The 14,080-nt window shown below is 39.6% G+C and overlaps 1 protein-coding gene across 1 annotated transcript in view; it reads right to left on the bottom strand.

The window, feature by feature from the left end:
- TTC29 (tetratricopeptide repeat domain 29) overlaps positions 1-14,080 on the bottom strand; it is a 176,728-nt gene that overhangs the window by 43,996 nt on the left and 118,652 nt on the right. The window contains exon 11 of the mRNA XM_080674377.1: positions 11,693-11,921. Coding sequence (XP_080530503.1) covers positions 11,693-11,921 — 229 coding nt within the window. The remainder of the gene's footprint in view (positions 1-11,692; positions 11,922-14,080) is intronic.

Genomic DNA, 14,080 nt, shown 5'->3' on the forward strand with positions numbered 1-14,080 from the left:
AATGGTATATTCTGAGTCACCAGAGAACAATTCTAATTTCAATTTTTTCCTTATAAGGCCCTTTTATTTACAATTTCTTTAAAATTAAAAAAAAATGAAATAGACCAGACTACACTAGAAAAATACCAGAGTGCTTCACTGTATTTTTTTGGTCAAATTCTTGATTCAACTATGAATTCTATGTCACCAGATAAAATATATTTTTTTACTGGAGATTTTAGTCCAAGTCCACTGCTTTACAACTTGTTCTTCTCCCAGCAGCCAACATGATCCTTCTAAAAAGTCAGTGTCCTGTACTCAGACCTCAAGGACAATTTTCCATCATAATTGGAATATAATCCAAAGTCATCACTATGGCCTGGAGGGCCTAAATGAACTGTCTGCTACTAAAAGCTCAATTTTTTCCTCTCCTCCTCCCTCGATTTACTCCCACCATATTGGTCTTCTCATTGTTACTTGAACAAGCCTAGCTTTACCTGCATATCTTTTCCCCACCCTTGTAGATATTCACACAGCTTGTCTGCTCATTTCAATCAGGTTTCTATGCAAACCACGCCTCTTTTGTGTGGCTTCTCTGAACCTTCTGTTTAAAATAGCCCTCCCCAAAGGCAATCCCTTTCTGTTCTCCACCCCTCTTTTTTCTTCATAGCACTTGGCACTATTTCTAGTGGTTGGCTGTCAGCATCTAAACCTCCATTTCCATGCTTCAGAAATTATAAGTCATGTAAGACATTAAAAAGCCAGATACTTTTCCAGTTTCTCTTGCAGCTGGGCAGAGTCATGTGAGCCAGGCTCCACCAATCAGCTGCATACATGCCAAAGTTTGCATCCAGAGCTGTGACTTGCTAAGCAGGTCCGTGCAGAATCCAACCTGGTGAGGTATGGCATCAGCAAGGACTCTCTACTTTAATATTTTTCCTGACAAGAAATTAACTTGCTAATGTGAATGTGCCGTTTAATTTTTTTCTGGACATTTTTTGCTCTTACATGAACATGCCTTTAGTATATTGTCACATATATTTTTTATGCATAGAACAGGGTTAATTTTTTTGTATCCCTGTTAACAGGTTTGTATAAATATTTACACGAATCTAAAAGTTATTGAATTACACTTTGTGAATATAGATTATTACACTTATAGGAATTTAAAATTGCTTTAATTTTAGCATATGGCTTGATATTTCTCTGTTTTATTTCAAATTGTTATGCTTAAAAGAGTCAAGAAGAGAGTCTGAAAAAAGAGCAATAGAATGTATTGGGCTACTTATCTTTTACAAATTATATTTTTCTTGGCATGTACCGAGAAAGTTACCCACTAGGAAGCTAATATTCTTTAAAGGAAAATTCCTATGTTAGATATAGGAAGCAGCAGTATTATGAATAATTATCTATGCAATTACACTTGCATATGCTTGAACATTTTTAGCCAGGAATGCTTAATAACATTTGCATGGTTAAATGAGACAGCAGAAACAACTGGAAAGGCCTCGAGGCATGGTCATCTATTTAAGCATCCACTTGGATTTTCAACATAATTAGTCATATAATTGTGTGCCTAAACTTAGTAGATTCATGTAAGTAATTATAAATTATTAAAAAGCTGTGTGTATTTGCTCTCTATTTCCTGCCAATCAAATTACTAAAGAATATACTATTTTCATATTTCATCATAGAAGTCTTCAGATAAAGTTACAATGTAAAGCCCTGTATGAAGGTGAATGAATAAGTGAATCCATTCAGATGAGAGATAGTTAATTAGCTACTTGGATATCCATATTTTAGGAAGAATTCCTTTGATCAAATCATAACACCAGTCTGTTCACCCGTCCCCACTAAGACTTTTATGAAAAGTGTTTCACTTGCTTATATTATAATCAATACAATGAGCTTTTAAATTTATTAATTTTGTCTTCAATTTTAATTAAACCTAAAGATTGGACATATATACCATCTTCCTTCTGTATAATTTATTTCCTTCTTTTCATAATCTTATTAGTGGTTGGGGGCAAAAACTTGGACCAAATAGATCTGAACAGCAAAAATATTAACCTCAAAATATTACAATGGTCATTTGGATCCAGATTGTTCTAATGTTTCTCACCAACCGTCTTCTTGACTATGGATTTTGCAACTTCATTTCATATTTCCACTGTTATTTTAATATCTAAGTAAAAATATGTGGAGACTCAAGGAAAACTATGTATCCCTTCCCAGGAGCTTACCTAATAAGCAAGAAGACCTTTGAAAGGGTTCAACCAAAATTCCTTTGATAACAATACTACCTACATTTTATTAGTTGTATTTGGCAATACAGCTGTATTACATCAACTAATAAAATGTATAGTCTTAATTCAGAAAAATCAGGTATCTCACCAAAGGCTAAAATTAACCAGTTTTTTTCTTTCTCATTTTGGGTGCCTGATTCCATGTTAGAAGTCAATAAATGCAATCCCTTAGAGGCACAGCACTTAAAAGAGCTAACTTTAGTTTTCCCCATTGGTTTGACAAAAATCCAACTTTGTTTACCCTAAGGGCATGATGAAAAAACACACACCTATTTGCTCAGGTTTTTTGATTGAAGGTTAGAATGCATTGAAAGGAAGAAAAAAACAACCTGAGTATATTGTAGTGTTAAAGGATTGGGGGTGATGAATATTGGTCAGTGTCTTTGATAGTTATTTCATTGCAAGAGTAGTTGAGAGGATTGAGGAAGTAAATGTGTTCAGGTGCATTAGCAGTGTTTCAAGGGTTCACTTAGGAAGGTTAAGACACTGGTCAGGATGGCATGGCATAAAAATTAAGAAATATTCTAGCATTTCTTCTCATTAGACTCTTGCTTATTATTTCCCATACTTTACTCATTGTACCATCCCCGGGAGGCAGGAATCATCCATGAGAAGTGAAATATATATCCCGTGACTGCTAGCCAAGTCAGTCATCATAATAAAGCATTATAAATAATTTCTAAAAGGATATGCATCATGAAAAGTGTTTAGTTTTCTATTAATTATGCTAAAGAACCTAGACTATAAAAATATTCACTCTTGTCAGGGAGTTAAAGACATAGGGAGGACAGAGTAAACAATATAAAGGAAAGTGAATTCTGGGACCATGGATATAATTTTTGATTGATGTTGTGGTTAAAAAAAATAAAAATTCATAATGATGAAAATACCAAGTGAGAGGTAATTAGAAAGAAAAACTCCCACACAATACCCTGGATCAGGGAAGCTTTGGGAAGAATTAGAAGCCAAGAAAATGTGTTTCTTTACTAGGTTCATATTTTAAAAACAGTATTATTGCCACTTTTTTGGGGAAGAAATTATATGGATCAAGAATCACTACAATTGTCCTAACAGAGCCTTACGAGCACAGTAACAATAAAGCAAGACTAGAAGACCTTTGCCCCCTACCAATTAGGGGGCAAAATGGTAGAAAGTATTTTAGTTAAGTTGGCACATTGTTTAGAATCCATGATCACAGGTAAAATGATGTAGCTAGAAGCGAGGTAAGACCCTCACTGGGAATGAAATTAGTATAAACAGGTGACAACAGGGTTCTGCCAGAACTTCCAACCCTCGCCTTCTACTGGAACAGTGTCAGCTATGCTTGCACCAACCACCAAGCTTTTCATAAGATTTGCAAGTGAGCAATTGCAGAAATTGAAATTAAACCAGATTAGAGAAACTCAGCTACATTTTTCTTGGTGAGTTCAGTGTAGATGGGAAAGTTAAAACTGGTAGCACCATCAGCTACCAAGAACTGTGAGCAGAATCTAAAAGAAGTACAGTTTTTGTTCAAGCAATCAAGAATTCTCTTTTATTGAACCATGGCAGCAGATAGAGAAGGAGGCTCTCAGAGGGGGGAAAAAAAAGAAAAAGAAAAAAAGATCTTTCAACCCGAGGGATATAGAGCTACATTATTATTTCCCAATGAAGTGAGCATTAGTTTTCTGAAGAATACTTGACTCATAAAGAAGCCAAACTTGTCACTTGTATTGTAGAAAACATACAAAGATGGGTGAACTGTATTTGAATGAGGAAATTTGAAATTCAGGCTCAAATTCTGCTCTCCTTTTTATTTAAGAATTTAAGAATTATTTAAGAATGAACTATTGATTTGTCTTTTTCAGCATGTTTCAGATTTGGAATTATTTTTTTATCATTTGCAGAAGACATCAAATTCTCTAAGCTCTTTCTTGAAATGTATTAGAAGTACACTTTGATAACCTATCAATTTAAATTAGATTAATGGAAAAGATGCATATCTGTCTTAAGCTGTTTGACAGTAGCAGAGCACATATAAAGAATATATTTTAGCCTGGCTGGCTAGGTGGTTGAGCGTCGACCTATGAATCAGGAGGTCGCAGTTCAATTCCCAGTCAGGGCACATGCCCAGGGTGCGGGCTCAATCCCCAGTGTGGGGCATATAGGAGGCAGCTGATCAATGATTCTCTCTCATCATTCATGTTTCTTTCTCTCTCTCTGAAATCAATAAAAAAGTGTATTTTTTAAAAAAGAATATATTTTAATGTTTCATCTTCAACTTGTCTTAGCAAACTTGTTTTTGTGTGTGACTGGAAATGGAAGTAAAACACAAAGGCTCTCTGCCTCCAAAAAGTCATAGGCAGACTGGCACCATAGAAACACAGTGTATGACTTGTCATACAGAGAAACGGCTGTCATAGTTTTCCCACTGGAGCTCCCACTGCTGCTATCCAGGCGGCTGTCGTCAAGAAGCCTGAAGCTCGTGGAGTCAGGGCAGCCTAAGTTAAGGGAAGAAACTACTCCGAAAATTTCCGTGGCTCACCCCAATAGAGGGTTATTCTGTGCCCACAACAATTCTGCTGCAGGTATAAATGGCTCTCTAGAACAGGTGCTCTGCACCTGCACATGGAGCGATCCAAGCTGCTTCAATCTTGTGGCTCCAGAATTTTTGACGAGGCTTCCTCCCTGCTCACTGCAGCTGGGCCAGAACAAGCTGCAGGATCTCAAGTGGGTTCTCCTCTGCTGGAGCCCAGAAGTGCCTCTGGCCCCTGGGCCAGGACTAGTCCCAGAGCCCTGGCCTGGTTTCCAGGGACTGAAACATGCACCCAGAAGAGTGAAGAACCAGATACTGGTAAGCACTTGTGAATTCGATCCCCTCAGCAGTGGTTCCTGAGCCCTCTACGTACTACATGCACTAACTGAATGTTTTTCTAATGTGTGGGACCTTAGCTTTCATCACTTTCTTTAATGGGAGCCTGATGTGTCATGTACAAATTCTAATAAGCTTTTGATTTAATTTTTTCAAAAATAGGTATAGATTTATATTGAAAAGGAGATTTGAAACTCAGGAATAGCTTAGAGAAGTTGAATTCTATGGTAGATTCCCAGACTTTAGAAGATCATTGTGTTGGCCTCATTATTCATAATTATCTTGCCCCACAATGCCTGAATGATTTCAATTACACACTATATATATATTACAACTGGCCTAAGTTTTGGTAATAGGCAATCTTCAAACATTTAAAAATAATCACAATTGCTCTGAATAGGTTAAAGACTTTCAGTCATTCACAGTATAGTGTGAATCAGTTCACTAAGAATGATTTCTTCCTAACAGTGGTCAGAACTTGGAGCCTCTGAAGGATAGGTGTTCTAATTAGGAAAGAGGTTAAGTTAGGAAGAAGGGTAAGTAAATTTAGATCATGGGACATCTTTAAAATTCAGAGAGAATGTCAGATTCTGAGGTACCGCCTACTGCTTGAAAATGAAATTAATAAAAGAATTATTCAATAAAAAGTCCACAGTTCAGGCATTCCTTGAGCACTATTATGTGCGAGGTGTTGCGGTAGCTGCTGGGGTTACAATAGCGGCCGCAGTGGCTACTCTGTGCTAGATAAATGTCAGCGCTGCTTGGCACTTTATTGTTACTGTGCTTGTAGCTCTTAGAGCTTTTACCTGTTTTTTTTTTTTTTTTAAGAAACAACAACCAAAAGAACCCCACCAGCTAAAAGTGACTTGAGAAATAGGAAAATTTATCTCATATTAAAAAAAAAAAGGTGGTTAAATTACAGGACTAGTTAATTTAGCATGGAAGGAGCTCATTAAGGACCTAGACTCCTTCCACGCTTTCTTGCTCCATCATCAGTTTGGTAGCTGGTGGCAAGTTGGCTAAAGCAGCTCTAGGCATCACATATTCGAGTGACATTTAAAGTCAGGAAAAAGGAAATTGCATCATCTTGTGCCCCTTTTTAAGAATGAATAAAACCTTCCTAGAAATTCCTCAGAAGATTTTCTTCTCTTATATCATTAATTAGAATTGTGTCACATATCCTCCCTGCAGCTATCAGTTGGCAAGTATAATGAGGTCATAGTGACTGGCTTATATTAGTTATATAATATTCAGCCACTGGGGATGGGAAAAGGCCTGACCTTCCCCTAAGGACATGTCACCTAGAAGAAAGAGAACAATCAGGATTCCCTTAGCAGGAAAGACGTTGGGCAATGGCCACTGAGTCGGCAACCAAAAGGACCGTCAGGGCAACCTTGGGAGGTAGAAACTGTCATCTTCCCCTGGATATGAGGTAAAAAAGGTAAAGTTACCCAGGTTCGCCATCTATGATGTCATAGAAGTGGGATTCAAAGTGATTGTTCACAATAACTGGGAATATGGTCTGAGAAGAGGGCCCATCTGAAATATGCCTTTTCCAAATTCACAGCCTTGTCTCTTTTGAAGTTGCTTTAATCCTGTCATTGAGTTTGCCTAAAAAGCCTTAAAGAAGTGTTATTATAAAGTACAGCTAAGGAATTTGAAAGTAATTCTGTACAAGGTTATATGTAACTAGAGGCCCGGTGCACAAAATTTGTGCTCGGGGTGTGGGTTGTCCCTCAGCCCAGCCTGCACCCTCTCCAATCTGGGACCCCTTGAGGGATGTCCAACTGCCCAATTAGGCCTAAACGGGTGGTTGGACATCCCTCTTACAATCCAGGACTGCAGGCTCCCAACCGCTCACCTGCCTCTGCCTGATTGCCCCTAACCGCTTCTGCCTGCCAGCCTGATCACCCCCTAACCACTCCCCTGCCAGCCTGATCGACACCTAACTGCTCCCCGGTCGGCCTGATTGCCCCTAAATGCCCTTCGCTGCAGGCCTGGTCACCCCTAACTGCCCTCCCCTGCCAGTCTGGTCTCCCCTAACTGTCCTCCCCTGCAGGCCTGGTCCTCCCCAACTGCCCTCCCCTGCTGGCCTGGTATCCCCCAACTGCCCTCCTCTGCTGGCCTGGTATCCCCCAACTGCCCTCCCCTGCTGGCCTGGTATCCCCCAACTGCCCTCCTCTGCTGTCCCAGTCACCCCTAATAGCCCTCCCTGCTGACCTGATTGCCCACAACTGCCCTCCCCTGCAGGCCTGGTCCCCTCCAACTGCCCTCCCCTGCAGACCTGGGTCCCCCCCAACTGTCCTCCACTGCAGGGATGGTCCCCCCGCAACTGCCCTCCATTGCAGGGCTGGCCCCCACTAGCTGCCCTCCCCTGCAGGGCTGGCCCCCCACTAACTGCCCTCCCCTGCAGGCCTGGTCCCCCTGAACTGCCCTCCCCTGCAGGCCTGGTTCCCCCCCAATTGCCCTCCCCTGCAGGCCTGGTCCCCCCAACTGCCCTCCCCTGCAGGCCTGGTCTCCCTCAACTGACCTCCCCAGCTGGCCTGGTCTCCCCCAATTGTCCTCCTCTGCTGGCCCGGTCACCCCTAACTGCCCTCCCTGCTGGCCTGATTGCCCACAACTGCCCTCCCCTGCAGGCCTGGTTCCCCCCCAACTGCCCTCCCCTGCTGGCCTGGGTCCCCCCTAACTGCCCTCCCTTGCTCGTCTGGTCTGCCCCAACTGCCCTCCTCTGGCAGCCTGGTCACCCCTAACTGCCCACAACTGCCCTCCCCTGCTGGCCATCTTGTGGCAGCCATCTTGTGTCCACATGGGGGCAGCCATCTTGTGTCTTGGAGTGATGGTCAATTTGCATATCACTCTTTTATTAGATAGGATGATTCCTCTCATTAACCTTTATTTTTTTTCTCACTCCCTCACTATAAGTTAATATACTTGTAATATTATGGCAAAAACAGTGTAAAGGAATTTTTACATAGGATTTTCTAGAGATCATGTTTGTGACTTACTTATGTATTTATTTATTCATTCATTCATTTTAATCCTCACCTGAGGATATGTTAGAGAGAGAGAGAGGAAGGGTGAGAGAGAGAGAGCGAGAGCTTTTGCTTCTGTGTCCCTGTCCCACATCTGGGTCTGTGATCTCCACAAGGCAAAATGAATTAGCTTTTCATTACAAAAAATTTCATGATTGTAGAGATAATAGTTATAGCAAGGAAAATAAACTATAGTCTAGAGAAATCAACAGATTTCAGGCCCTTAAGCCTTCCAGAGCTAACGAATTTCTGTTGCTTCAGGCTTGAAATATGTTATTGAACTGCAATAGATTTGAATTTCTTCTAAATTCTTAAATTTGGGAGAAGAATATATTCTTATATTACTATTGGAAAGGGAAGGAGGAATATGAAACCATTCAAACTATACCTGGGAGTATTAGAATAGTATGAAGGTTCCTATATTTGCTGTGCTCCCTCTGAAGGGTACAAAGATAAGAGGATTGCTGGTGAATGACTGCTGCATTTCATCCAGAGACCTGAGTGCTCTCACTGCTTAATTCCCTTAGGGGGTCATGTTCCTCTGCTTAAAAGAATATTGCCTGCTCTGTGAGCTAATGATTTGTTTGGAGGATGTGAGTCTCAGAGGTGAAGATAACTGCACAGCTTTTATAATGTATCTTTCAAATCTTTGATCTGCTTTTTTCTGAATACATGGGACCCCTCTGTAGCAAGATTAAAGACGCCTTTTCCGACTAGAAAGGCAACATTTGAAAAACTAAAAGCTTCTCAGACTTCCAAATAATATTTCTGCATTTTGTCAACCTCATCCTTGGTGTTGTCCTGCTTTCACATGATTGCACGGTAATCAGAATGCAGCGTTGGATCATAGGGTTGTTTTTCTCATATTTTCCAAGGAGGTGGAAACTATGAATCTTGTTTTTAAAAGTGGTTAGTGTAAACTAGTTTATGGCTAAGACATACATACTCATTTTGAATTTTCTTTAATTTGACAAATATTTACCTGCTAGCAAGCAGGTGTTAGACATGTGCCTTCTTTCCTATGGAACGCCAAGAAGCAGAACCTGTTTCCAAGAGACTCATATTCTCAATGGGAAGATAAGGCAATTAAAGAAATGGCCAGGACAGTATGCAAAAATATGACAAATAAAAAGTGTTTGGGATTAATGAATGAGATTCAATGTGGGAACAGAGAGAAAAGATAACATTCAAGTGAGAGGGGAATCAGGGAAGACTTTAGCACTTGAGAAGGTCCTTGCAAGATCAGTGAGAATTTTCTGGGGAGTGTTGGGGCTGGAAGTGAGGTGTCAGGGAGGAGGTGGGTAGCTAAAGGTTGAGAAGCTTGTACTTAATTTATAGGCAGTAGGGAGCCAATGAAGGTTCTTAAGCAGAGCAAAGATAAAAGAATAATAAGAGTTGTGGTTAAGAAAATAATTTGGAAACATTGTGAAGTAGACTTTAAAGTGTTCTTTGAGCTAAAATATTCTTTGTAAATAAGCAATTGTGTTGATAATGTCGTACACGTTTTATTTCTATATAAAACAACTGCCCCCCAAAATGGTAAACACCCCAATAGCATGAGAATTAACTTATTTATATTTGAATCTGAATGATGATTATTTCTCACTTTTATAATGACGTCGCTCATCCATACATAGATTTCTAATCTTGATCAAATGAATCAGTAAGGGGGTGTACTTTCTTAGCATTCTGGAGAATTTAATCATCTCTAACATATGAATAGCTGAGGTTTTACTCCCTAAATAATTGTTTCAAATGCATTTTTGTTCTATTCCCCTGCTGGCCTGGTATCCCCCAACTGCCCTCCTCTGCTGTCCCAGTCACCCCTAATAGCCCTCCCTGCTGACCTGATTGCCCACAACTGCCCTCCCCTGCAGGCCTGGTCCCCTCCAACTGCCCTCCCCTGCAGACCTGGGTCCCCCCCAACTGTCCTCCACTGCAGGGATGGTCCCCCCGCAACTGCCCTCCATTGCAGGGCTGGCCCCCACTAGCTGCCCTCCCCTGCAGGGCTGGCCCCCCACTACAAAAAATAGAGATAAAATATTAAAAAAATAGAAAAATAGCTTTATAGAGTAAAGAAAGGTAAAATACGATTTTTAAAAAGTCAAAATCAGGATTGTACCAATTAGACACATGGCTCTGATCAGAAGCCAGTTTTGAGTATTTTTTTCATGATCATTATGTGATGGCTAAAGTCCATCCAAAGTAAACTTGAAAACATGAGTGACTCAACTTACTCTCTACCAAATCTTTTATCAAAGCAAGTATTCTACTAGATGGATCATACTTTCCCTACTTGATCTCCTGGGAAGGAAAAATGAGAAATGAAAGGGGAGATAACTCCAAACTACAGAACAAACTCCCCAATATATGACAAGACAACATTTAGAAGTAAGCAAAATATGATCAAAAGTGGTTATCAATAATTATCAATAGTTAACCATACATATTTTGGGGGTACTTGAGCACATTGAAATTCAACAGGCCTTCTGTTTTTAAAGACTTCCTCTTGTTTTTTTCTTACTGTGTATAAATTTGGAACGAGACCATTCTTACTTCATAACTAGGGGACAGATGGTGCTAATTGGTATTTTGCTAATATAAAGAGTCAATAAAATTCATTTGTGCCCAATTTACTATTTATTCTATGGTGGAAATAAATACCAAGAGAGATTATTGTTTTATCTAAACAAGAAAAAAGAAGAGTTCAAAGGTGGAGATGCTTCTTCACATTACAAAATTTTGCCAAATGATTCCATTTGAGTTATCCCAAAATATTTAAAACATGTTGCTTTAAAAAGTTTGACTTGCAAACAAATAATCATGTAACCCAAGGTCTGTCACAGGCAGTACTGTTTAAAAACAAACAAACCCACCCTAATCTAAAATTCTTAACTGAGGACTAAAGCCTAGTCAAGTTGACAGGCAAAACTGACCCTCCCCTACCAAGTTATTTGTTTTAATGGACTATTTTGACTAATTATCACCGCAAACATATATAGGAAAAAAGTGGCATTGAGTGAAATTACTACCAAATATTGTTGAAGTTAATATTCAAATTTGAATTGTCAAAAAATAGGAAATTCACTACCATCAGAACAGTAAGAGTTTAATATTAATCAGCATCTATACACACCTGCTCTTGTCAATAAGGCACAACACTGAACATTTTTTAAAAAGCATAAATTTATTTCAGTCTTCACAACTGATCACTACTTACTGTTGATTATTGAAGATCATTGATATAAAAAAACACACAGCTTGAGGATGGCCATTTATCAAGTTGAAGGCATCATTCCCATGATTTTATGCTTTCCTTAAAATTGAAGGTACAAGATAGCACAAAAGTACATACATATAATATTCACATAAGGAACAAATAAAATTGCCCAAGTAATTAAAATCACCAATGACTGAGTAAACCTTTACAAATGAAAATGACTTAGCCATTAAGAACGATGCAAAATCTAAAGTGTTTAAAAAACACATACACACACACACACACACCCAAACCAATGCCTTACCAATAATTGGATCAGGTGCAATGTTACTTCTAGTCTCCTTCCACGAGAGCAGGCAGTTAAGGCTGGAGAGATCTGCAGCTTCTATATAATTGCTAATTGTCAGCATCATCTGATGAGCTTTTGCTATTCCATAATGAACTTTGGTTTCATCCAACAGAGGCACATTTGTTAGCTCTGCTGTAGTGTCAAAAGCTTGCTGAAAATATTCAGAAGCTTTGTTGTAGTGTCCCTAAAAATATAAGATAAATATTTTTTTCTTAATTTTCAGTATACCATTTCACATGTCTTCCCACCTTGACAAGCACCACACTGTTCTTTCAACAGTTATAGCAGTTCATCTTCAAGAAGAAAGTGATGGCAAGCAGGATCTCTGTTAGAACAAGGTTTTCTTTAAACATCGGGATTACTAACTGTGCAATTCTTGAAGTTAATTCACTAAGAAAGCTGTATATATCAGGTTGAACTGTATGAAATGTAAGTTTTTCGGATAAAAAATGTTGAAATATTAGCATTTTCATATGGTTTAACCTAATACATGACAGCAAAAAGAAGTCTGGGAAAGAATTAATCAATTCACATTGATATGGATGGTATTTTCTTACGTGTAGTATTGGATTTACCCAATGAAATATTTTTAACTAGCTTTAGCTATCAGGCACAGTGCAAGATAATTTCCAGCCAAGCTGTTAAGCAATCATCAGTGAAGACAGATGTATGTGTCTGTTGACTTAGTGTTTAGTCTTGTTCTCCCACATGCATATGCCATTCTTGACTGCAATGAAAAAAAAATATCTTGGTAGGACTAGCACAACCTAAATGATCATTTAAATGTCCATCTCTTCTCCAAGTTCTCGGCAACATTTTAAATTACAAAAATTAAAGTTCTTTGTTGTTGTTGTTTTCTTTTTTGTTGTTGTTGTCATCCTCACCTCTCCTCCTAAAAGCTATTGCCCACAAATGAATAATGTTTCCCTAATTTTATGAAGTATCAGGGCCAGTGCCAAGTACTTCACATATAGTATGTCATTAGCTTTCATAAGTCATCCTATGAGAAAATCTTATTTTACAAATGATGAAATTGAGTCTCAGAGAAAAGACTATCTTCTGCTGCCCCCAAGTCTTCGGAAAATCCTCATTAAAAACTTTTCATCCAACATAATGTACATTTATCCCAAACAAACTTACAAACTAATTCTTTGAATGTCTGGCAGCAATTTAAAAAGGACATGAAAGGATTTAATCCCTTCCACTGTGTAGAGGGCCCCCTGGGAAGGCACGGGAGCATTCTATATTGGCCCCTCTTGCTCTTTTGGCCAAGAGGGACCCTCTTCTCACAATCCAATTGCCCACAGCTGTTGCCTGTGCTTTCTTTTCATGCTGAGGTTGAAGCCTCGTGGTGGCTGGTACCATGGATCTGTCTCTCGCCCAGTGGGGTGAGCTGGGCCCTCCCTGGAGAAGAAACCTGGGTTCCCCAAGATATGTGATCAGTGCCAGGGCCCCGCCAGCAGGCGAGGGGATCCCAAGGCAGGTGCTGGGCGTGGAGGCCATGGGGGCATAGGCTAGCAAGGAGACAGAACTAAACCTCACATCACCCTGCTTGGCCCCGGAGGATGGCTGGTTAGCCAGAGATGGGTAAGATTCCTCAGGGAAGGAACAACCTAAGACAGGCACAGTCACAGAGGAGCCATCAGGAGAGAATTTGGGGGTCAACAGAGGTGGGGCACAGACCCTCACCCCCACAACTTTGCAGGGCCCTGACCCTCACCCCTTCTGAGGGAGGTCTCCTATCCCCCTGGCTGCTTCGCTTCCCATGCCCAGCTCAAATCGGGACCCAGGTAATAGACAGAGACTTGGCCAACAGTAGCTGCCCTCTCACTGCAACAAGACTTGTGAGTTGTCTTGTACCCACGGTGTGGGGAAGTGGGTTTTTGATATCTAAATCCAGCCTAGCACCAGGAACTCTCAGGGCCTACTCAAGAAGGCAAATAATCCTTTCCACTAATATTTACAGGGTAAAATAAGATTGTTGTTAGAGTATTAAATTTGACAGTAAAATAGTAGTTAAGTTCTCACACTAATTTAAATTGGCTAATTGAAATAAGCGAATATTCTAGAAAAATTAATGGTACAGGACAAAAAGCTGTTCCTAAAGTGTTAACTAAAATTTTTATTGGTAGTTCATCTCATGGTAAAATTGCGTAACATGTAATGAACCTAAAGCAGTCATATTTTAGTGCAAAAAATTAAAATTTAAAAGCTATCAAGACTACATTATAAAATTTCCAAAAGCCTCCTAATATTTAAATCAAAAAAGGGGGGGTAGTAGAAGAATATCATGTAAGGAAAAGTATCCTGTAAGTAAATTACATCTAGAAAATTTTTACTTTA

Source organism: Plecotus auritus (assembly GCF_963455305.1).
Source record: "Plecotus auritus genome assembly, chromosome: 6".
Taxonomy (NCBI): domain Eukaryota; kingdom Metazoa; phylum Chordata; class Mammalia; order Chiroptera; family Vespertilionidae; genus Plecotus; species Plecotus auritus.